We start from the raw sequence: 26,192 nt of genomic DNA on the forward strand, positions 1-26,192 counted from the left end.
TTTTTCTTCAGGGAGGCAGCACGAACTAGATCTAATTTGAATATATAGTAGGCAGTTCTTGAAGAAAGCTTCTCACTCTGACCCTGCATAAAAGTGTCGGTAAACACTGCGCAGTCCTGTAGTTTCTCAGTGAAGTAGAGACTAAACGAGTGCTACAGCTTTTAAGAGGTGACTTGTAGAACACTATACAAGTATAAAGAGCAGTGCGTGTGTGTTTCTGTCGAACTGAATGGCGTAACGAACAATGCACTTACTACGAACATAGCTCTAGGCTGCCTCATATCATGAAACACTTGCCAAGACTGATTGTACATGTACAGTTTTACCAAGGACGCAAGTAAGAAAGGAAGAAAAAAGCAGGAAGGCAGCCACCAACAAAGAACCGTCCAATGCAAAGCCGACGTTTGGTGCAACATACATACATCTGCTGGGAAGAAAGAAATCTCGCAGACACATACATGTTCTGTGACCACACATTGGTGCGAGAACCACGCAATGACGCTTATTAATCCCGTACCAACTACTGCACTTCCCTTCAAAAATTCAGGCCAGATTTTCACCATTCAATGCTATGAACAGCAATACCTCGAAACAACTGCGGCGCAAATTTGACAGGAGGTGGCGGTAACGCTGTACACAAACAAGTACATGCGGAGGTTCGTGCTCACGTGTGTGAGAAATTATCACAATACAAGCGGCAAATGCCGAAAACAGAATTCATGCACCACAACGTAATTTTCGCAGAGAGCATACCGCGCGAAAAAAAATAATAAACGACTCTTTATTTTGTGTTCCGGAATAGGTCCATCATAAACGATCGTACAACAACCTGAAGAATTACGACGATCACCCCAAGTTCCGACAAAAAGTAAAGATTGAGCAGCTCCATCGCTGACAGTTACTTTATATATAGCGCATTTGTTAAAATGGCTGATGGGGTGATTTGGTGATTCTGGATGTTTAAATACGAATGCGTAACATGAAAAGTACCTTAGGGAGACGTACGGTTGTGCTTCTACGTCTCTGCGCAAAGTACTCGCTCCTTTTTCTAATCAGAATGGGCGTCTTGAATGGACATTTGCTGCCAGGATTTACCCACTAACCAGAATATTTCGAGTATTTGTTTTACCTTTTGCCAATAAAGCTATAATTTGCATATTCAGTTTTAGTATATTTACTTTCATACAGACAGTTTATTTATATTATGGCGCAGCAGTAATATTGCGACACCTTACCATGTGCTCTAGCATTGTATAAAGCTACTGCTTATAAAATCTGAATTTTCGTGAGGACAAGCACAGAAAGCCAGGACGACTATCGAATGATGAGTGATGTTAGGAAGATCAAGTGTCATGACCATGCAAACTGCAGGCAATTCGAGAACACAACCGCATAAGCAGCGCAAGGGAAAATGCTTTCTTGCACTACCTGAGCATTTTAGTGGGCGCCTCATTCGAAACGGCAGTGCGGAAATGAAAGTGACACAAAGGACGACAGGGAAGAGAGATGATAGAAAAAATGATACCAAAAGAAAAGCCAGAGGGGTATGAGTGCTTTGCCACGAGCTCGCACGACGTGGCTCCACCATGAAAAAATAAAAAAACACAAAGATAAAAACAAAGATAACAGAGACAGAACGACGCATCTAAAAGTACAGTTGTGTGCAGGCCCAACGTCCTCAACGCAGCACAAGAGGCCATGCATGTGTGCACCTTACAGCTCCCAATAGCCGTTAGACGGTTATCAAGCTATAGCTTCTACAGCCCAGACCACAGTGAATTTCCATTAACATATGCGTTAATCTTTAGCTTAGCTGTGATGAAAAACTGGAGCTTGCTCAGGCTCACGGAGGAAACATATGTAGTGCTTGGTATTTACTCGGGTGTAGACCTAAAGCAATTTTTTCCAACCGCACTCTCTCAGACTCAGCCTCACATATATTTTCCTCAACCAGACCCACTACGACTGACAGCTCTATTTTAGTCTGAGTGAGTCAGCGCGAGTCCACTGATGAGTTAGTTCACCGACATATGCTTTTATTATCCAACAAAGCTGCTTTGTAGTCGGAGCGTAAGTACATAAACGTTTGGCTACAGCCTCGAGTTTCTTCCATAACGTGTTGAAATCAAGGTAGCAACATAAATGCACTTCACATATTGCAATATAGGCACGAAAAATTCATTAACATCATAGACATTTCCTCTCCATGGAAGGAGGGACAACTTAAAGACAGAGCAAAAACTAATCAAATGTTTCAGAAAAATTTGCTGGAAGAGGAAAAAACATGGCTTGAGAAAACATACACTTGCAAAGAAAAATAAGAACACAGAACACTTGCTGTTTCGGAACCCAGTACGGATGCCTCGTGTGCAATGCGCATGGTGGTATTTAATAGATATGTGGCAAAAAACGCTGACACGACTAAAACGTGCTCATTAGGATGCGTTACCTAACGCACTTGAACAAACGTTTTCTTGGTCAACCCTTGCGCCAGGTAACCTAGAAAGCCAAGGTGTAACTGCTCATGCACCGTTATCGCTGACTATTAGGAGCATACAGTATTCACTGTAGGAAGAAAAAGAAAGGTGTGTGTGTGTGTGTGCCTGTTTTTGGTTATCTTGACGTCCCACTACCCTCATTGAAGACACACTTCCACTCTCTTTGGGGAGTCTCTTCAGACTCACCGAGGCAGTCCCCGTGCCTCTATAAAGAGTCCTATACGTGCAACGTCTGCACCACTGGGAAAGAGTCTCACACACACTCCGTTATTTTACTCTAAATTAGAGTGTGAGGGCACGAAGGCAGAGCTTGCGTTGGGCAAGATGTCCAGCTTTGTGTAATTGCACGAGCAATGCCTACGCTGGTAATAGCTTGTTAATAGAACTTGCTTATTAGCCAAAATTAGCTCTAATAATAATAACTTACTGAGAATAAGCTAAGAACGAGAATGGCCGAAATTGTTTGTTCTTGGCATTGCGCGAGAAAAGGGACAAGGACATCCTAATGTGGATCAAGAATCACATGAGGAGGTTTTTTTTTTCAAAAAGCTGATTGCAGAAACCGAAACTGGGCCAAAACTTTGACGGGAACGTAAAGCACGCCCGAGTATCTGCAACTGCTGAAACAGTTTCAATCAAAATGGGGCAATTTTTTCAGTAACATGAATTAAAAAAGTAATTTCTAAACAGATATAAGCAAAATACCGCAACTGTTTCAACCAAACTAAGCCACATTTCTAAAGCAGCACTGCATCAACAATCGTGAACAAAGCAACCAACATGATTCCACCCAAAATATTTCATTTCTGTCCTATAGTTACGGAATCTTTAATGATGTTTACATCCTACATTTAGATCTTGGTAGGGCGAGGTGGCACTTACTGAACAACGTCATGTTCAATGACTAAAGTGCAATAAAAAAAGTGAGACTGACTTTTCGAATTTAGCACTATAGTATCATTGTTTGTAACGTGACGTCAAGCAGCTTTGAAAGGACTTTATCACATCGAAGTATGGAGTTAAAAAGAGGCTTTTGTTTACAATGTCATTAAGACCGTGCTACCACTCTGGCTACCCTGTTTCTCATCTCGTTCTTGCTGGCGTTGTTTCTCATCTGTTGGAGCGCCAGCGCTTGTGATAGAATCAATATTCCAGGCTGCGAAGCGAAGTCACTCATGCAGTTCCAGGTGTTAGAACTTCCGGGTAGGCTTTGTTACGATAACACCTTCAGTTGTCTCGCACTGAAAAAAACGAACGTCACAACTTCAACTCCTTAACTGAATGTTCTCTGAGAAGTCCCGTAATTGCTGATGCTAACTTGTCATCCTGAGCCATCTATTTTTAAAACTGACTATTCATTTTTTGAAGCTTACCCTCCACTTGTTGGCAATCAGTCAACCGGCCTTTCAATCTGTCGCTTCCAACATGCAGACGCTTTTTTCCCCAAATGTCCTGCAAGGTCTTCCGGGATGGCTTTCTGGTGAGCGCGTTCTGTCGCCTTGTGACCGATGCTCATGACATGCGTCTTCCCTGGAAAGCTGCAAGGGATACTCACGAGAGCTCGGTATTGTATGCAAAAATGCTTATTGGTTTCTCCTTCCTCGGGCGATTCCTCTAGGTGGCGTTCCTGACTAAGCAGTCACGCCACAAATGCGATCTGTCTTCTGATTCATCCATTTCTTCATGCCTTCTGGCTGCTTGTTTGCTTCCGCCATGCTCATCTCCTACCATATTCTGCTGAATCTTAGGTACCAAAGGGGTTGCATATTATAGATTCTCTTTTGCTGCAGCCAGCAACTTTCGCACCTCGAACAATTCCTCATTTAATAGTTTTGTTTGTGACTCGTACTGCATCACCTAGTCTCCCTGAGAAGCTTTCCGCATGATTTATTTAGGTTGGCAATCTAATTTTTGCATGATGCCGTCACTTCTCGGAAAGCAGAAACTCAAGTTCCCTTATGTAGGTCGCATTGTCGCTCTGTTCCCGTTCATGCTTTATTCTCTCGACACGCAAAATTAATGGCAACTCGGCTTACAGTGATGCTGCCCGCTCCATCGTCCTCTGAACTTGACTTTGACATGGTGCAGCGTTTTTCTCATGGATGAGCAGCTTGAAGTTATCGTACAATGCTGTCTCCGTGTGGGCCCTCTTCCCCTAAAGCATGGACGGCGTCTGAATAAGAGAATCGGTATCGTGAGTTTCAGGGGTTTCTCTCAAAGTGCAACTGCTGGGATAGCTTGTATCTTCTTGACTAGCAACCTGTGATGACTTATGTGGTCCTGACTTCCAAGCAAATTTATTATGCTGGCTCGTGTGGTGGTTTATGATGCGTTGGGTGAGTTATCAGTAATATACTCAAGGTAACACGTACTTGAGGCGCGCTGACCTTCGCACTTCGAACAGAATATCTTACGCTTGTCGTCGCAAGCCTTGGTATCTTTCGTTTTGCATCGGCAGCATTATTTATCACGAGAAAGCACTCGCTTCCTCTGCGTCAGAGACATGTCGGTAAGACACGCTTTTGTGGAGTGATGTAGTGATGCAGAACACGCAAATATTTCTGCCGTCTTGAAAATCGTGTTGATAAGAAGTTGCCGTACGATTTTGCCCACTCAAAGATTGTGAAGAGGGGCGTAGCGTCTCTTTGCTTGGAGTCAGTGCTGAAGACGTCGTGCCCACCCCGCATGAAACTCAGTTTCATGAATCAGTTGAGCCGATTAGAGGCTCCTGGATTCTGTCGAGCGGTCATTACGGTCGTTGCTGAATCACTTCCGCAGAAGTCTAAACGTGGAGCGCGGGAAGCGATGACAGCTACCCAGCCCTTGAAAATTAGGCCATAAGTTGTGCCATATATCCAAAAGTGCGTGCGGTAGTAAAAAGGGCGGCTGCGAAAAGAAGCATGAGAGCACCTTTGTTAAGTTTTCCATGGGGGTCGTGTACTCCGTGCCCTTATACTGCGAAAAAGTGTACATGCCAAACCGAACGATGTATTAATGACTAGTGAAAGGAACACGCCCAAAAATGAACAAAACGAGATGACAAGTATACGCACCTGATCGCGCATGTCATCTCGTGTGGTTGTGACGCATGATTATGCGAGACAAAGATTCTAGGCAGAAGCGCAAGTGAAACTGCACGCAAAGCGTTAGAGGCGTTTTTCATTTAAAAAATAAAGATCATTTTGTGAGCCCATTCGCTATCATTCTTACCAAGCAAATTCCAGTTTATCGGTACTGGGCTTTCAAATTGAGTAACTGTATGTATTGATAAGGTATGCTGCTGGACTTCTGTAGTGTTAGTGCGCACATGTGTCCCATGTATATATTCAATCCTTCGAGCTATGAATAAATCAGTTGGAAGTGAGCGCCATGTGTGCTTGATGCTTGAGTGCATCGGTGTGTGAGTGATTGGGTCGTGTGTTCGTGCTCGAATTAACTTTGAGAAGTGTTGCACACAGTAGCCCAACGACAAATTCTTTCATAGGAAGAGTTTTTCAAAGGAACAGATGAAGTCGGCTGGTGCCAGCAGTGACTTCAGGCTGGCTGGTTCGACGCATGTTGACCACCGCTGTCTCGCCCGCTGCTATTCTCCTAGTCAGCTTTTTACCAGAACTCCAGTTCAACTGAAAAACTTGAGAAGGCCATGAAGCCGTGAACAAACAGCAGCGTGGTCTGTAGCGTCTTGAGCGGCGCAAGCCTGGTGATATAAAACCACAACGTCTCGGGGTAATGCTTCGAAACTCCTGTCACATGGCTTGTGTATTGTGATTCACAGCGAATAACATTCATAACGAATGTAATTGCGATCTCGAGTTCAGGGGTCAATACGTCCATGTAAATTCCCATTCGCAATTGATGTGAATGTTATCGGCAGGCTGCTTGATACCCAATACTTGGCGCATATATTCACATAACATTGCCTGGCTGGTTCAAAATGTATTGTGACGCAATAAAACAGCATCAGTAGATATAAAAGTATTCGTACACATTCAAAGCAGTACTAAGTTACAGCCATTCACAATTCGCAGTCAGCAATATTTGGAATCGTGACAGCAGTTATGAGTGTCATCGCAATTGTGGATGATTAGTCCTAACGTACGTTAATTTGTATGCAGCTGCTGTGAATTAAGCGTCAGAAACGACTGAAGTGCCTCAAGCTTGCCATTAAAAACATCACCGACGACGAGGGACTTAGAGCTGCGCCTACACGCCTGGTTGTTTGCGCGAGGCTTCGACTTCAACGGTGATTAACACAGTACTGTGGCGCTTGCCAAGAAAGCATAACTAGTTTGATCAGAGTAGTACTAGGTGGTACTGGGTGATCAAAGTGATGCAGCTATCACAGGCAGCTAGAGAGAAGTTGAGAAGGAAGATGTGGCAGTATAATAACAGCTGGCCCAGGATCGGGTGTTGTCTCTTGTTCTGTGTCCAGCCCATGAGAATGGCGCAGTCCGACAAGTGAACCCTTTGCAGGAAGGTACCGGTACGTGTCTTCGCGGTTTCTCGGCAGCGCGGGCTTCTCGATTGAGGAACGCCGTTCACACTTCCTTGGCGGCGGGATGCCGTCCAACGCTTCAGCTACCCTTCAGACCACCAGTGGATGGCGTCCAGGCCTCCCCTGTGGTTCTAGGACATGACCTGATAAACACCCTGTCAACGCTTCACGGCAGGCATCCGCACCGGCTCCAGACCTTTCGGAATGCCACTCACGCTTCTCATGGCCCATATTCCTGTTGCAGTACTCTTCCAACATACGAACCGCCACGGAACGCCGTCCAGGCTACCCTGCTCGTCAATCTCACCGGCGTGAGGGCTGCAACCGCTACTTACTCGAAGACTGCGATCACTGACTTGCCGGGCTTCACACCCGAGAGCGCCACGGATCTGCGGCGTACCATCGCGCTACTCCACGTCGGGACTAACGAACTGATAGCGTTGATCTCCGAGCAATCTCCTACAATGTTGCCAGAATGGTGTACTATTAACGTAGTGTTGGATGTGGCTGCCTCGCACGACCTTGACGCAAGCCCACCAGAGCAACACAGGGAGCTTTAATCTTCTCTCATCGAGCTCCCGCACCAGCTGGGCTGCTTCGCGTTTGTTATCTCTGTGTTGCCACCTACTACCCCACCATCACCGACCGTCTGTGAACTACCAGAACTTCACGGGTTCCTGAACAACGCTGACAGGTGGGTGGGAACCGTGAACGTGCTAGCAGTGCGTGAGGCTTGGACGGAGCCTCAGAAGCGGTGCGTGGCCATAGACCGCCTTCGGAAAGGTGCAGCGGCGTGGCACCGGTATGAAGGCGTGAAGCAGCTCTGCTGCGCGGACTGGAGCTGCAAGTTCATAGCTGCTTTTGACCGTATGCCTAGCCACCTCTCCGCCACCACCCTGTCCAACCAGAGCACAACCGAGGGTGGAACTCGGGAGGGGTTCCACCTCGAGGCTGCTGTTGAGCATGCCATTTCCTCACTTGAGCTTTCGGACTCGTCGACGGAACCCGAATCAAATACAACACAGCCACGACTACTGCCGAAGACAGCTGTCGTGAAGGGCGCCACTCTGACGTGTTTCAGATCACGGATTGCGCGTCGGAACCGATTTCTCGAACTTCTTTGACAGAGACTCCATGGCAGTCATTGGCCGAATGTGTGGGTGAACCCCTCGCACAATCGCACAAGTTAAAACAATTCAAGCAATATTCTCCAAACGTGTGCCCGTTTCTTCAAAACCCGATACTAGCATGGCCAGGCGTATAGATGCGCCCCAGGCAGACGTAGCTGCCATCCGCGAATCAAACTACATGGCGTGCGAGCCCGCTGATGCCAAGCACGGTGTACCACGTGAATGCCATGCGGCTAACCCCGAAGGTGGTCTCGTTGCAAGTGGTGCCAGTCACAAGTACAAACATGGTTCGGAGCTGCCGGACACCGTATTTTGTCCGAGTCACCACAGTACAAAATACTGCGATGAAAGCGAGGGCGAGACTGCAATGTCGAATCTTGGTAATCACGTCCCATTGCCTGTGTGGGCACGCGCATTTTTCGTTGCGAAAGTGCATGCCAACCGGGCACACAACGTGAACCTAGACCAGACCACCATGATAAAGGTCCTGCTAGGCGTTCGGCGACCACTGCATCACGTACAGGGCCGCCCGCCAGAACCATCACAAAGGAAATTTTCCGCCAAAGCACGTCAGTGCAGGGAACTTCGACCACTACGGCAGAGCCAATGTCGTCCTCTAGAGACACTTTGCACGGACCTCTCATCCTTTGTACAGTGTGGTCCGGGGCGACCACTATGGTTCAGGCAACCCCGGCCATCTGAAGCACTGTTGGCTGCTCTAGCACTCGTAGTCATGGCCCAGTGTGAATGCTAAGAGTGGCTCGGCTATCAAAGGGCAGCTAGAGCGAAGTAGAGAAGGAAGAAAGGGTAGCATACGAACAGCAGGGCCAGCATCGGGTGTTGTTTCTTGTTCTCTGTCTATTGATTGCTGATTTGTGGGGTTTAACGTCCCAAAACCACCATTTGATTATGAGAGACGCCGTAGTGGAGGGCTCCGGAAATTTTGACCACCTGGGGATCTTTAACGTGCACCCAAATCTGAGTACACGGGCCTACAACATTTCCGCCTCCATCGGACATGCAGCCGCCGCAGCCGGGAATCGAACCCGCGACCTGCGGGTCAGCAGCCGATTGTTCTCTGTCTAGTACTTGACACTAGGTTTGCAAACACTCTTCCTGAAATTGTGTCCGCAAAATTCCATTTTTGTTCTGCTACTAGCGAGTCTAACGCTGCATCCAAACAACAGTGAGCGTGTCTAAATATGACCGACAGGAGGCGCTATCGCACCAAGTCAGATGATGAGAATCGCCGAGCTCAGAACAGCGTTGGCGACAGAGCAAGAGAAAAGGAGGCCAATGAGAGAAAGACTGAAGTCCGCCGCGGAAGCGCTAGCGAAGCTGAACAAAAAAGTGACCTACCGAGAGAACAGTAGGCAACCGACAACCAGAACGGTGAGATGGAAAAGCAAGCAAGTTTGGAAAAAACAGGTTTAGCCGGTTCAACTGTCGCAAGGCCCAGCTTCAGCGAGGTAGTTGTGGGGCAGGGAGGGAACAAAGCAGGCGGCGTCACAGGTACAAGTAGCCGCCAGGTGCAGAACGCTCCAGCTGAAAAGTGACAGCATGTGATAATCGCCGGAGACTCGAATTTAAATCGATGCACAGAAGCCATCAAAGAGAGGGTAAGAGGTGACAAGAGGGTTGCAGTAGGGGCGTTCCCAGGACGCAAGCTGGAAGCAGTCATGAGGCAAGCGACCGCAAAGCTCAAAACGACAGCTGATAGACGAAACCTCGTGATAATTTCAGGCGGTTTAAACGATGTCTTAAATGAAGATGCAGCAGGACTTGCAGCCACACTGGCGAAAGGCGTCGATGACATGCGCGCCACTTCTCCTAAGGTACAGGTAGTGATATGCACTATACCGGAGGTACCGGTGCGTGATAGCAACCTGCAAAGAGCGGTGGTCAACGCAAACCAATAGATATGGCGGATGAGTCGAGAGAGAGGCTTTGAGGTGGTGGAAATAAACAGAGAGGTGCATAGGTGGGGGGGTTTTCAACGAGACAGAATTCACTTCGAAGGGCGGCTAGGTCTTGAGGTGGGTTGGCGACTTGCAGGACGCACAGTAGCTTTTTTGGGGGGCAAGCGAGCCCTTCGGGGTGCAGGCAAGCTAGTAACGAGGAAAACAACCAGGGAGACTCTTCGACAGGTGGTATGGAGAGATACGATTCCAAAGTGGCACCAATATCTAAGATAGGTAGAGTCCAGGGCTTAAATAGACGTAGCCACGAGCGCCGAGCCAATTCAGACATTGGGTATATTAACATGCAGGGTGGTAGGAACAGGCTGAAGTGGGAAGAGAGAGAAGAACAGCTAAGGGAAGAGAGACGGATGGTATACGGTTTTGTAGAAACACATCTCCGGGACATGGAACAACCTCCGAACAATCCGGACTACGCGTGGGAATATTGTAATAGAACAAAAGGCAGCAGAAAGGGGGGTGGTATTGGGGAATTCATTCATAAAAGTACAGACTGGCAAAGGGTCAAGCACGAGTGCAAGGAACATTTATGGCTAAAAGGGAAAGTGGCAGGTCAAATGACACTCCTTGGTTTTGTGTACTTGTGGACGGGAGCAAAGACCAGAGAGAAAAACCAGGCAATGGTAGAGTGTATATCAAAGGACATTCAGGAGTTAGGAAGAGAGTGCGAGATAATTATACTAGGTGACATGAATGCGCACATAGAAGATATAGATGGGTATACCGACCCGACAGGCAAAATGAGCATGGATATGTGTGAAAGGCTTGATTTGATCATTTGCAACAGTACCGAGAAGTGTGAAGGGCAAAAAACATGGGAGGTAGGAAGGCTTCAATCGACGATAGATTATGCACTGATGTCACATAGGATGTATGATAAGCTCAGGGGAACGCACATAGATGAAGGTGGCTCCAGAAGTCTGGGTAGCGATCACAAACGTATCAAGCTAAGTTTTGGAAGAGCAGTGAAACTGGGAAGGAGACAAGATGAGCAACTACAGGAAAAATTTTATCCAGAAAGGCAAATTGAAATAGCACTCAAGAAATTGAGAAAGTAATCACGGAGGATAATAAGGCAGTGTGGAAATACATGAATCTAATTAGACTCTTTGAGCTATAGCTTGCTAAGACGCGTGACAAGTCACCCCGGAAAAGAAGACACAAACCCAAAAGTTGGTTGGATGAGGAAGTTAAGAGAGCCATAGCAAAGCGCCAGGAAGCCTCTAGGGAACACAGACATGCTAAGCAGTGGGGTGAACCGACAGATGATGTTGAAAGAAAATGGGCAACCTTTCTAAGCTGTAGAAGAGATGCATCCCTTTTGTTCAATGAAAGATTACATGGAAGGGAGCTCAGTGGCTGGCAGAAGTACATAAGAAGATAGAAAGGCAGCTGCGAAATTTTGGAACCATCTAAACTTCCTAAGAAATGAGACGAGCCTAAAGCAGAGTTTTATTACTACAGCCCATGGTGCTAGGCTAGAAGGGGACGAAGCTAATGAATATATAAGAACAAGGGTGACAGAAAAATTGCAACAAAGAAGTACTTTGTGCACCACAATAGAGAAGGATGGATCAAGTGGCGCAATGGCTCCATTTTCACAACGAGAGTGGGAAAGTGCTGAGAAAAGGGTTCCTAGTAGTACATCCACAGGCCCAGATGGCATTCCAATTATGGAGATAAAGACGTAAGGTCCGAAGTCTAAGCAGGCTTTGAAAGAGGCAGTGAGCAAACTAATAATCGATGGTGAAGTTCTCGATGGATGGAAACTTAGCAGGATGAGTATGATCTCTAAAGGAAAGGGAACAAAGCTGACATGAACAACTACCGTCCTATAACAGAAACATCAGTGGTCTACAGGCTGGTGATGAAGATTTTGAAGGAAAGACCACGGGCATGGATAGAGGATGAGGGGGTGCTGGGGGAACTGCCGAATGGGTTTCGGAAACACAGGAGGTTCGTAGACAATCTGTTCTCACTGACGCAGTGCATCGAAATAGCAGAAACAGAACACGGGTCCCTGTGGCTAGCATTTTTGGATATCAAGGAAGCATACGATAGCGTGTTCAAGAGGACTTGTGGGGAATACTGGACACAATAGGTGTGGAAGATTGAGTTACTAATCTTTTAAAGGGTATGTATAAAAGTAACACGGTAGTTGTAAAGTGGGAAAAACAGGTATCGAAGCCTGCAGAGCTGAAACGGGGGCCTAGGCAGGGGTGTCTCCTGCCACGCTTATTATTCATGATGTACCTACAAGGATTAGAGGCCAAATTAGTGGGAAGTGGACTGGGCTTCAACCTCTCTTTAGTCAAACAAGGAAAACTTATTGATCAGGCACTACAAGCATTATGTACGCAGATGATATAGTGCTAATGGCCAACAACAAGAAAGATTTGCAGAGATTGATGGACATCTGTGGTAATGAGGGAGATAGGTTAGATTTTAGATTCAGCAAGGAAAAATCAGCAGTCATGATTTTTAATGACAACGACGGTAGTGACCTTAGAATACAGGAGGTCATGCTAGAGATTACAGATAAATACAAATGTCTGGGCGTATGGATAAGCAATGGGACCGAGTACCTCAGGGAACACGAAATATACGTAACGAATAAAGGTAACATGAATGCAGCAGTGATGAAAAATAGAGCACTGTGGAATTACAAGAGGTATGATGTTGTGAGAGGAATATTGAAAGGGGTCATGGTTTCTGGGTTGACGTTCGGCAATGCAGTCTTGTGCATGAGATAAGTTCAAACAAGATTAGAATTTAACCAACGTGGAATAGATAGGCTTCCTTAAGAGCTTACGGGAATACAGCGAATCAGAGTGTACAAGGTGATATGGGATGGACATCATTTGAGGGCAGAGAAGTTAGCAGCAGGATAAAGTTTGAGAAGTGATTGAGAGAATTGGGGGAGGAGCGTTGGGCTATGAAGATATTCAGCTACTTGTACATGAAGAATGTCGACAGAAAATAGAGGAAGTGATTTAGAAAATTTACTGGTAAATACTTAGAAAACAGTTGGGAGCCAAACCAAAAAAAATTATCGGTTAAGAAGAAGGTGAAGGCAGCTGAGACCGATATGTGGAGAATTTGCATGATTAAAAAGTCTGCACTAGAGATTCATCGAAGTTTTAAGCAGGAAATTGCCAAGGAAAAGATCTATGATAATACTCGGGGTAGTTCTCTACTGCTTGAGGTCAGGACGGGAGTATTGCGAACCAAGACATATCAGGCCGAATACGATTGGGTAGACATAGTATGCAGTGCGTGTGGAGAGGAAGCGGAAACTGCCGAACACTTGATAATGTTCTGTAAAGGGCTACACCCTATATTTCAGAATGATGTCACAGTTTTTATAGCACTGCGGTTTAGAGACAGGGAGGGCTAAATAGACTTTAGTCGCGTAGAGTTAACAGAAAGGAGGTTATCTGATTGGTGGCTAAAGTCAAGGCACGAGTGAAAATAAACACTTCACTACAAAGTACGAATCCTCAACCTCACTATTTAGAGAAAAAAATAAATCTAGTTTTGGGTTTACTAAGTATTACGGCTTGGTGGCGTTAGCCATTGCCCGATCTAAAGGGTACACCTATATCCATCCATCCATCCGTCCGTCCGTCCGTCCGTCCGTCCGTCCGTCCGTCCGTCCGTCCATCCGTCCATCCATCCATCCATCCATCCATCCATCCATCCATCCATCCATCCATCCATCCATCCATCCATCCATCCATCCATCCATCCATCCATCCATCCATCCATCCATCCATCCATCCATCCATCCATCCATCCATCCATCCATCCATCCATCCATCCATCCATCCATCCATCCATCCATCCATCCATCCATCCATCCATCCATCCATCCATCCATCCATCCATCCATCCATCCATCCATCCATCCATCCATCCATCCATCCATCCATCCATCCATCCATCCATCCATCCATCCATCCATCCATCCATCCATCCATCCATCCATCCATCGGAATCTGGAAGAGAGAATACAGCTGCACAAAGTGATTTCACTATCGCGTTGTGCGTAAAAAAGTTGCTGAAACTTTAACCACAACCTCTAATAAACATCTGAACATCGCTTAGACTTGCTTCAAAATGTAATTTTTGTAATCTCTTGTCAAGCGCCTGTTGACGACATTAGACATGTCACGATTCCAGTGTTCGGTGAACACATTCAACGGGTGAATGTCATTTAGTGTGAATGTCATTCACTGTGACCATGTAGCAGCTAATGTCATCCGCAAAAATTGACATTACAGCTGCCGTGTGACAGGGGTATAAGTGCGGTGTCATAGAGCATCAACAAAAATGAAGCCTGCTGTAGACTTCAGCCCTCGGATGTTCACGAGCACTTTGAGTTGTCGGAGGGCTCTTGTCTCACCGGATGCTCGGACAGGAGTCAGATGACGCAATCTTAAAATGTATGCCTGTTTCTGAAGAGGCTTCTTCTCGAAACGCTGATGTAGCGTCTTTACAGCATCCTCATAACATGCTTCAGTCATTGGAAGACCGGCAACAGCTGAAATAGCGTCCTCTCAAGAACTCTCGCAAATAATGGAACTTCTTTGTCGTGGTCAGAGTGGCGTTGTTATGGTCAATGTGGGCAAACCGCTCCAAAAACCCCGACCATTTACACGCATTCCAAGAGAAGGGCGCAATCGTCAGTTTCGATCGCCTGGCTCCCGTCTTGTCTGATGGTGTAACGATTGTATGCGTGACCATCACCGATACTTTTTTCAGCTAGAGTGCTTAAAATGCGTTTCCGCCTGCTTAGCAGCTCAGCCAGGATTCGCGTCGTGTTGTCCTCGTACTCAAGCAAAGTGTCATACACGGCTTGGAAGTCCTAGTTCGAGATGAGACTAATTCTTTGATGATCTTGCTTAACTCATCATTATTCGTTTTCAGCCTCTCGTAGACTGGATCGAGGGGTTCATGCGTCGCAATGTCATTGCGAAGTAAGGCACTTGGATGATCCCGCTGTTCAGGGATCGTCGTAAAGTCCACTTCGCTTTAAGCTTGTCATTGTCTTCCAGGCCACTCGTTGCTTTCGGCTGGACTATATCGGTCGGTCGGCACCAAAATGTTTGAGATATGGCGTGTAGCGGCAGTGGAGGGCCTAAATTGTGTTGAAGTCTAGAGTTAAAAAGAGGCTTTCATTTACAATGCAGACGCTATTAAGACCCTGCTACTACATTGACTACCGCGTTTCTCCTCTTCTGCTTGCTAGCCCTTCCTCTTCCGCAACTGTCGGTCTGCCAGCACTCATGATGGAATCAACATCATGTCGTCCATTCGTCCCTACACAGTATATTCTATCTATTCCCTAAAGAAGAAGTGGTCCAAAAGAGCATGCCATAAAACGGTCTGGAACACATTTACAGGACTTCAATAGATGCCACGAAGAAGAAAATATTGGTGACAGTCCAGAATAGGGCAGTTTTTGCCAGGAGGACCACTCTCTCTTCAAGTCCAGTTACAGCCATTACGTCCATGCAAATAAGCACGACAGCGATTGGAGAAAAAAGATGATGTCGCTAGTATCGCAAAATATTTCTGTACCGTACATTCCGATCGTTGTATACTTTTTCGACGAGCTATTTAGAGACCAAATGCAATGTTGCAATATATATGAGCCTAATAAAAAGTTCACTCCTAGATCTGGCACGAAGGTGCCTCTAGGGCCCAAGGACTCTCAGCTGCCATCTAGGGGAGATGATATTATTCCTCTGAAAGTTGCCATTTAAAATAAAGTTGTTTTAGGGGCGAAGCTCTTTAAAGTGGTACCCGTTCATCCCTGGCAGTCGTTGTCGTAGTCGTAGTGTGTAACCAGTCTTACCTTTTGACCTGCAAGGTGGTGCCGGTGGGAGATTTCTCCTGTGCGTTGTTGAACAATAAAAAATTCGCAGAGTGCGCGTTTATTGAAAGCCGAATTCTCCTGTATCTCATTCACCATAAGCAACCATTGCCATGTGCATTGAGCACTTTCTGGCAAGAAAGGGTTGCTATGTTATATTCACTGGGCGTAACCTCCTTGTTTTTAGAAAGGTTTAGCGAGCGTTAAGCCGCAGTGGCATGAATACAGTGAACTAGTATATACCATGAACTCGAGGTGGTTAAATGTGGGAAGTAGACACGAAGCGCAAGCCGTAAAAAAGTGTGCGTGTGCCACCTCTCGTTTAGTCCTTGGAATGTGCGCTGAATGTTGCTGCTCCTGTGTTCGAAATATACGATGAAAAGATGCGAGATAGTGGTACTTGGGGTGTTTACTAGATTGACGAAAGGACACACACACAGACGCATGGACGGACACTTAGATGGCAACACGGACGGATGGAGGCATGAACGGACGCAGGGGCGGATGCTTGGACGACCGCAGAGACAGACGCGCAGATGGACCTGCGGACGCACGAACAGGTGCACGCACGGACGGGCGGATGGACGTGTGGATGGTCACACAAACGGACGCATGGACGGACGTAAGCAAGAACGAATGGACGGATAGCTGCTTCGACCCACTCTCCATCATTCACCACGTGGGTGTGCAGCCAATTTTTTCTCTCTCTCTCTCCTCAGTACTGACGATATTTGGCTATCTATATTTTAGCCGCAATATAGTTTCGTGGAATTTAAGGAAGAGGAACGTTCGGGCAGAGTTCTTGTCAGTATCTGTTGAAGTACATTTGGGTCTTTTAGAAAAGAAAAAGCCTAACATGTTCTGATTCTCAGCAGTTCAACATGAGACAAAACACAGGGCAAAAGACAAAGCAGAAGGGACGGCATGATTTACGGGTATTGCTGAATTTGGAACTGCGGAATTTTTTTGTTTTTTTTTGTTTTTTTTTGTGTGAAGAACAGTGTAAGCGGTACTAAGCAGGAAGAGAGCAGAGCACAATGACGTACGCACCGCAAGGACATTAGTTCGTCTGAAAGTAACAAGAAGGGCTTACTTGAAGGCCACCAATGAGTACGGCAGGTTTGGAACCTCGTATTTCAAATGAAAATGTGTATGCGGTGATTTAGGCAAATAATAATAATTATTGGGGTTATCACGTTCCATAACCACAATATTATTGTGAGGGAAATCTTAGTAGAGGGCTTCGGAAGTTCCCACTATCTGGCGTTCCATAAGGTGAGCCTAAAGCGAAGTACATGGGCCTCAAGCATTTTCGCCACCGTCGAAATTGCGGATGGGACGGCCATGAAAACTCTTCGGTTCATCACTGGAGCACCGTAACCACTAGAGTGCCACGACCAGTGGCGATTCAAGCATCGCGCTTGAGTGGACTGTTTAGTGCATGACAGATTAAGAACAAAAGAGCGCCTAATGAGTGCCCATTGCCAATTCCGGGATATAGCTCAGGTGACGACGCACGCACCAGATGCAAACTTGAAATATACTCGTTTTGCATTTTCCAACCACTCCATGCCTCTTGTGAGACGAACTATTGTGAAAGGCAATAATTCAGGTATATTTTATGAAAACAGCAAAAAAGACATTACTTGTAGCGAACAGTGGGAGCACATGCTTGCGGAATTCAAGCGTCGGCTGGCGTCTGTCGCGGCAGTCATGGCGTGTGCGCTCGCAGCAGGTGTGGCAGAAAAAAACTTTCAGGAGTCGAACAAAATATTAAGTGTCTCAATAACTCGGAATTGATTGTTAATTAGTTGTTAAATAAGATTACTTCATTAATCAGTCTGTGGCTTGTAGTGAGCCCTGCTTTTATTTTGATGAGATAATCTTCTATAGAAAGGTTTACAAGAACTTAACAGCATCCTACAGCATTGCTCACAAAAATTTCCCAAAAACAAAAAAATGGCATGCAGTGTGCAGCAGGGGTGGAAAAAATGGCAGCATATCCACAAAGTGAGTGATGAAGAGTGGGGCGAAGCATCCGTCCATCCATTCGTTCTTGCTTCTGTCCATCCATGCGTGCGTCTGTGTGGTCGCCCATGCATCCATCCGGCCGTCTGTGCGTGCGTCTGTTCGTGCGTCCATCCCTGCGTTCATCGATGCATCCGCTCCTGCGTCCGTACACGCGTCCATCCGTCCGTGCAGCCATCCGTGCGTCCGTATATGCACCTGTCTGTGTGTCCATTCGTCCACCTATTCAAAACTCCAAGTACTACCATCTTGCATCTTTTCATTATATATTCCTGATATAGAAGCAACGTCATCCATCGGACGTTCCAAGTACTGAACGAAAAGAGGCACACGCGCACTTTCTTACGGCTTGCGCGTCGTGTCTACTTCCCAGCTTTAACGACCTCGAGTTCATGCTGTATACTAGTTCACTGTATTCATGGCACTGCGGCCCAACGCTCACTAAACCTTTTGAAAGCCAAGGAGGTTACACCCAGCGAGTAAAACGTAGCAACCCTTTCTGGTCAGATAGTGCTCAATGTACATGCCAATGGCTGCTAAGGGATAATGAGAGACAAGAGAATTCGGCTTTCAGTTAATGCCCACACTGCAATTTTTTATTGTTCAATGACGCACAGAAGAAATTTCCCATCGGCACCACCTTCGAGGTCAAAATTTAAGACTGGTTACACACTAAGACTTCTACTACTACTACTACAAGGGACGAATGCGTGCCGATTTAAGCAGCTTCGCCTCTAAAAAAACGCTGGCCTTAAAAATTCAACGCATGGCAAGGGGGACACACCGGCATGGAGATTGACTGTGTGCTCTGGGACTACATTGCGTAAGCGCCGTGTCTTCGTGTGTAGGTTCACTAGCGCTGTTCGCTAAATGCAAGCACAAAATAAACGGTGGCCAAGTGCCGCACCGTCCTGAGGGAAATACCTGGAGATACTCCTGGGCGACGCCACGATGCCGTCGTTCTTGGCGCGCAGCTGCACGTGGTTGGAGGCTCGCTGTGGCGGAAGCCGATGGTCGAGCGAGGCCGTCGGTGAGACCCTAGCGTGCTGGTAGCCCTGCGGTGGCGGGACGTGGCTCGCCCCTGACCCGCCGCCGTGCGGCCGGCTCGCGGCCCGCATCGACGACCACATGTTGCCGAACAGGGTGTGGTTGCGCTGCACCGCGGCAAAACTCCCTCCTGTTTGCAACTACAAGACAAAAGTCTAGACGCAGCTGCGCACAAAAATGCAGTTTAAGAAGTGACCAGTTCTAAAATCCACTTGATATGCATAACGCATACTTGAGCTGCACAGTTCCAGCAGTCAGTGCCCCACTTCTGCTTGCTTATTGCAATTACTGTAGAAATTACTTACAAGTAGTGATCAAGAATTTCATGCTGATTTCAATATATGCCCATATGTCTGGTTACCGTGAAACAGTCTTTTTTTTCTTCTGAAAGCTTGCAAGTATCTAACGTGCTGGCTTGGGCGAGTTGGTACGACATTATTCACATAAAAAACAGCGCCAATAACGAGGGACAAGAAAAGAAGGAGACAGACTGCGGTACTAACTCACAACAAGATTTATTTGCTGGAACCGCACAATATATACTTCGGCAGTCTCTGATAAAAAAGGAAAAAATACAAAACAAATAAAACAGAATCCACCTAACAACCGCGTAATCATCGCCACAACGCACCATGAACAACACGTGTGCTAACGTTCTGAAGGAAATCTATTTCTTTTTGTGATAGCGCCATCGAAGGCCTGCTCACACATGCACTACCCAGCCTTTCTATTTTTGCAGCCTCATAAATTTCACGTATCATCTGGTCCCGATGATGCCTAATGACGGCACAATTATGAAAATCGGGGACACAACCGCAGTCTTGGCAATGAATGCCGAGGTGGCCCAAAACTGTAGAGGACATAACGATTGTGAAGATTACTGATAAGAACTGGTACAAGATCGGCGAGCGACGTCACTCAGTATTGACACTGAGAAAACTTGTGCGTTTTGTTATTTGGAGCAATCGACCGTCACACACCTCTAGAATCCAAATGAAATCGCACCAGTAATGACGGAAGAAACCAGGAAAGCCTTGTAAGGAATGAAAAGAGGCAAAGCTGCTGGTGAGAATCAAGCAACATTAAACATGCTGAAAAACAAATGACTGGTTGTGTTCGAAAAAGTAGCCACTCTGTTTAATAAATGTCTTCTGACAGGGAAGGTACTAGAATATTTGAAGAATTATCACATCACCTTGTTCTAAACAAAGGGCACGACAAGGACTTCAAGTATTACACGCTGATCAGCTCGCCCTCGGTCCTATAAAAGCTGTTTACAAAGGTATTTGCTAACAGAAATAAGACAACTATAAAATTTAATCAAAGAAATAAGCAGAATATTGAGCAGGCTCCTCAACAATCGATCCTATTCATACTATCTTCGAATACACCTAACCACTACACATGTCCTTCATAGATTACGAGAAGGTATTTGATTCAGTGGAGTTATCAGCAGTAATGCAGACATTGCAGAATCAGGGCGTCAACGAAACATGTGTAAACATCCTGAAAAAAAAACCTACAGAGGATCAACTGCCACCAAAGTGATTTTTAAAGAAAGCGATATAATACCATTAAAGAGGGGTGTAAGACAAAGTGACACAATCTTCTCAATGCTATTCACCTCGTGAATACAAGAAGTTTACAGAGGATTAAAATGGGAAAAGTAAGAGATAAGAGCTTAATTGAGGATACCTTCGCCAATTACATTGCATTGGTAAATAACTAACAGTACGCATTGCAATCAATGATTACTGAATTAGAAAAGAAGGGCAAAATGGTTTGTCTTGAAATCAATCTGCGAAAACGAAAGTAATGTACAACCACCTCGGAAAAGAATAGCGCTTCGAGATATGCAAAAATGCATTTTAAGTTCTAAAAAAAGAGTACCGTTTACTTAGTACAGGTAGTAACAGCGAAGTCGAACGACGAAGATTGAAGTAACAAGAAATATAGGAATAGGGTAGAGGACAATCGGCAAGCACTCTTAAATCATGACTGATAGATTGCCTCTATCCCTCAAAAAGAAGAAATATAGCAGCTGCATCTTACCGGTACGTACGTACGCAGCAGAAATCTGGGGGCTTACAAAGATGGTTCAGCTTAAACTGAAGACGACGCAGTGAGCGATGGAAAGGAAACTATAAAGCTATAACCTTAAGAGACAAAAGAGAGCAGAGTGGGTCAGGCAACAAACCAAGGATATCATGGTTAAAATTGAGAAGAAGAAATGGATATAGGTTGGTCATTTTGCACGTAGGCTTGGTAACCGCCGATCAACAAGGATCCCAGACTGGATTCTAAGAGAAGGCAAGTGGACGGCGGTGGGGGACACAGAAAGTTAGGCGGGCAGATGAGATTAAGAAGTTTGCGGGCATAAAGTAGCACGAGTAATCACAGGACTGATTGAGTAGCGAAACGCGAAAGAGGCCTTTGTCCTTCAGTGGTCGTAGTCAGGCTGATGATTATAATGACGATGACCTCTACCATACATATAAAAAGCATGATACCAGTTCATTGATGAACTGGAGTACGCAGTATTCAACTCATATTATCTCATGATGTTGTGCTTATGTTAAAGTATGGTTTTGGTATGTAACACCGGTTAACCCATCAGGAAGTTTAATAGAAGTATACAAAATTAATGAGGTCGTCCAATCCAGCGAGTTGATTATTTAGTTGTTTACTCACCTATCTTATTTCACCTAGAATGCAAAAATAGACTAGGCAAATTAAACAGGGTTTTTTGTTTCCCCTTTGACAAGAATTTAGAGAGAAAAGGCACTCTCCCTACCACTCAATAGTTCAATCATAGCTTGAATACCGTTCAATAATTCAGAACCCTAATCAAGAGGCTAGCATCATCAAGAAGTAATGCTCAGATTACTCTTCCCATTCAAAAGCATCTAAAACCCAAAACAGCCTTTAACTTGAAACATTACAAAGCAGACGCAGTGTTTCCTTTAATAATATTTCGCAAGTTATAACACTACCTAACACCTTATGCTACCTCAATATTTACGACGCCAGGTGCGACGTTTCCACGCTCGGAGAAGTTCATCAACCAATATCCCGCGCTGATCTGCTTCCCTCTTTTGAATGCGAAGCATTTCTTTGCAAACTTCAGCGACTTTGAGCACATCTATCTATCTATCTATCTATCTATCTATCTATCTATCTATCTATCTATCTATCTATCTATCTATCTATCTATCTATCTATCTATCTATCTATCTATCTATCTATCTATCTATCTATCTATCTATCTATCTATCTATCTATCTATCTATCTATCTATCTAGACACCTATTACTTTAAGCTCTCCTGGCAGTTTGGATGATGAAATCAACACCAAACTTGGTATGGCATTACATGACTGTATCGCGACCATAATTGGCTAGTCACACCATGAATATCCCGAAATGTATGTCATGACTGCCTTGATTTACATATCATGGTCTCGCTGGCCTTGAGGTGCTTTCTTTCACCTGTTATGTTGCAAAATTGGCATGGTATGACATGACTGCATGGCGAACACAAGTGACAGACGGTAACATGGAAATAATGACATGCATGTCATGTATTACATGTAATAATATACAGTTGCACTAGGCTGGGGTCTGAGCCATCTTCTTGATTTCTAGCACTTTCTTTCTCTTCGTCTCCCTCCAACCCTGCCTAACATCCACGTGCACACACCCTCTTTGAAAACTCATCCCTCCTGGGGTGATACATGAAGACGTTTCCAATGGTCGCAAACTCCAGCGCACCATCATCGTTGGTGTAACCAACCCTTTTGAGAACGCCATGTTGTCATATGCGATCGGCACCACGCAGTAAGGTCCCATGTACACCTGCTTTGTGTCGGGAAGGCCTTTTCTGAAGAGCACCAGATCGTTCAGTTGTATCTGAGGTATCCGCGTGTTGTGGCGGCGGTCAAAGTTTCTCTGCATATTTTCCCGATATCGCTAGTAGGCTTCCGATGTTTTTTTGTTTTTTGCACAATTGCAGGCGCCCTGCAATGCAAAGTTCTTGATCAGCAGGAAGCACGGGTACCCTTCCGAAAGCTGCAAAATATGGGCTACTGCCGATGCTCGCAGTGTGCGCCCAATTGTGATGAGCAACAGTTGCCTCCAAGCAGCACTTCCATCCACCCTGAAAACCTAGATACATTGAAATGAACTGCTTCAACTTCCGAATGATTCTTTCATCCATGCCATTTCTCGCAGGTTGGTACGGAGTGCAGCGTCGCAATACAACTCGTTCCTTCACCCAATCTTGCAAACGCTTACTGAGAAACGCTGGTGTATCATCTGATATTACTAATTTTGTATTCTTGAACATCTCTCGACTCAAAAGAGTGATCACACTGTTTGCGTCTTCCTTTCCCGGCAATGCAGCCACTACTCCTGTGCACTGGTCTATCGCCACTGGGAAAGACTGCGTTCTTCTTACTCCTGCAGCCTTCTTCTTGAGCTCTGCGAAATCCAGACGAATGACTTCCAATGGTACGTCGGAATGTTGAGGCGAAACCATCTCGTCTGTTCTCTGAAAGTGCTTGGTTTTATGAACTTGACATTGATGACAAGACTGAGGATACCGCTGAACCTCCTCTTTCATGTGTTTCCACTGAAAATGCTGACTAATCTTGTGATATGTCTTCTAAAAGCCGTCATGTCCACCTGAGTGCGGAAAGTCGTAATGAAGTTCCAAAATTCGAGCCACCATTGTTTCTGGGACTGTGAACCTTCCGTTGTGGAACTTAAGTTCGTCAGTTCCCTCCCACAACAATGTTGCATTATTATTTTCCTGGGCAGGAATTACCGCATGTCTTGAAAGCGCATCTGCGTCTTCGAGGTGTTTTCTATGCCTGTGATGCACCACAAAAGTAAACTGCCGGAGTTCACTCACCCACCTAGCAATTTTTTTCTCGAGGTTCGGCGAGGTTAAAGATATTCGTTAAGGCTTGGTGGTCCGTACAGAGCGTGAACCTCCTGCCATCGAGATAAGGTCTAAATTAGCGTATGGCCATTAAGACTGCCAAGGCTTCCTTCTCTGTAGTCGTGTAGTTCAGTTGCGTTTTCAAAAAGGTGTACGAATAGTACCCGACGTTCCTCTGTTGGTGGCTGCATGGAGAGTCGGTATCTCTCTGATAAAGCACTGCGCCTGTGCCATATTAAGAAGCATCGGTGTTCAGTTCAGAAAGCAAATTGAAGTCTGGAAGAGTCAGGACCGGATCCGATGAAATAATGATCACAAGACTGTGATAAACAGATTCACACTCTGCTGTCCATTGAAATGGCACATTCTTTCTAGTCATTTTTGCGAGCCATTTGGTTTTCGTAGCATAATCTTTAATAGGTGGCCGGAAATGCCCCGCAAGACCCAGAAATACCCGCAAAGAGTGCAAGTCATATGGCTTCTGCATTTTTGCAATTCGTTCGACTGATTCCTGTATTGTTGTCTTTGTTTGGCTTTCAAAACTCTCCCGAGATACACCACTTTACTTTAGAAAATATCTTTTCTCTTGCCATTAATTTTGAGCTCGGCGTCAGAAATTGCTTGAAGTACACTAGCCAGATGATTTGATTGCTCTTCCTCTTTGCGGGAGGGTACTATTATATTGTCTATGTACACGTTACAAAACTTTCCGAGAAACGGTCTCGAGACATTGTTTATCATTTTCTGGAACCAAGCGGGGGAGTTCTTCCATCTAAATGGAAGTTTGTTATAGTCATAAATGTCAAAGGGCGCGATGAGGCAGAATCTTCCTTGCAATTTTCAGAAATCGGAACTTGCCAAAATCCTTCACATATGTCAATGCGCAAGAAAACTTTGCAGCCACCCGTGCCGTCTATGATAGAATCTATACGTGGCATACAAAACGCAAAAAGCTCAGTCTGCTTATTAATTTGTCTGTAGTCCGTGCAAACTCGAAGACTCCCATCTTCCTTTGGTGCAATGGTGAGGAGTGAAGCGAACGTAGACGTGGATGGATGGATGATCTGCGCATCCAACATCTTTTGAATCTCGTTCTGAAGCAGCACTCTCTCCTCTCGTGACATATTAGAGGGCTTTCTTCTCACCACCGTCGTATCACTGAGCTGGAATGGTACCCCAAACTTTGTAGTTGCCGTAGGAGAAATCCTTTCAAGCACAGCGAATCCGGGTAAAGCGTCCTAACATCTTCACCTGATGATGGCTTCCGCGGAGTCCTTGAAGGCAAAACTGCAGCACTGATAGTGCGGCGCTTTTCTTCTGTGGTAATTTCTCCTGTCCAGTAGATATCAACGCGAAGTGCACTAATGAATCAACGTGAAAGCAGTAAGTGATACGAAATTTCGTCGAGTACCAGTGCTTGCACAGTCACAGTGTTGAGGAGACGCGATATGGTTATACAAGTCCATTTATCGTGAACACCTCGTCTACCATCGTATCCGTGTACTTCTACTGGTCTTCCCTGTTTTACTTCCTACCTCTCAACAATATTTGCGTTGATAACAATGACGCTTGCTGCGCTGTAAACTCACTCCGTTCCTTTCCATCAACAAAAACAGATATGTACAATACAGTTGTATGAGACAAATAAACAGCTTCTCTTGATGTCGTCGACTGGAAGCCGAGACCCTCTCTATTTAGTTTTTTTGTTACGTCATAGAGCTCTTCGCCATGAGCCTTCCTGGTCGGTCAAAAAGGACACGGGTGTTGCAGTAGGTCTCCAGTTTGCAAGCGTGCGTCGTTGCTCAGCTCGTGTGGCTCCTGTATTCTTTGCAGCAGGTGTCACAGGTTCACGCTGGGTTCCTAGGTCCTGGAGGTAGAGGTTTCGCATTCCCTGCCAAGGTTCTTTGACCGTCTTCGGTCCTCGCATTCGTATTTACTTCTGGAAGTCTGAACTTAAACCATGGATGTTAAGTGGAACCATGGACGTCTCAGGAAAAGATGAGTCCGCCAGCTGTATCAAGTGAATTTTCTCGTAAAAATAGCTGAGTGCAGATCCAGACCTGAATTTTAACGTGATTGCTTTTTCCAGTACCAACACCTTGTTTTCACTGAAGGAGCTCAGAAAGCTTGCTTTCCACTCTATCCATAGTTTGTTGCTGTGAGCGTTGACATGGCATTTGTTCCAACTCTTGGCTA

The 26,192-nt window shown here is 45.6% G+C and overlaps 1 protein-coding gene across 1 annotated transcript in view; it reads right to left on the bottom strand.

Annotated features, from left to right (window-relative positions):
• Nucleotides 1-26,192, bottom strand: part of LOC119162950 (muscle calcium channel subunit alpha-1-like) — a 1,445,695-nt gene that overhangs the window by 149,171 nt on the left and 1,270,332 nt on the right. Inside the window, exon 43 of the mRNA XM_075882643.1 lies at nt 18,933-19,162. Within this exon, the coding sequence (XP_075738758.1) occupies nt 18,933-19,162 (230 nt within the window). The remainder of the gene's footprint in view (nt 1-18,932; nt 19,163-26,192) is intronic.

Source organism: Rhipicephalus microplus, unplaced genomic scaffold, assembly GCF_043290135.1.
Source record: "Rhipicephalus microplus isolate Deutch F79 unplaced genomic scaffold, USDA_Rmic scaffold_13, whole genome shotgun sequence".
Classification (NCBI taxonomy): domain Eukaryota; kingdom Metazoa; phylum Arthropoda; class Arachnida; order Ixodida; family Ixodidae; genus Rhipicephalus; species Rhipicephalus microplus.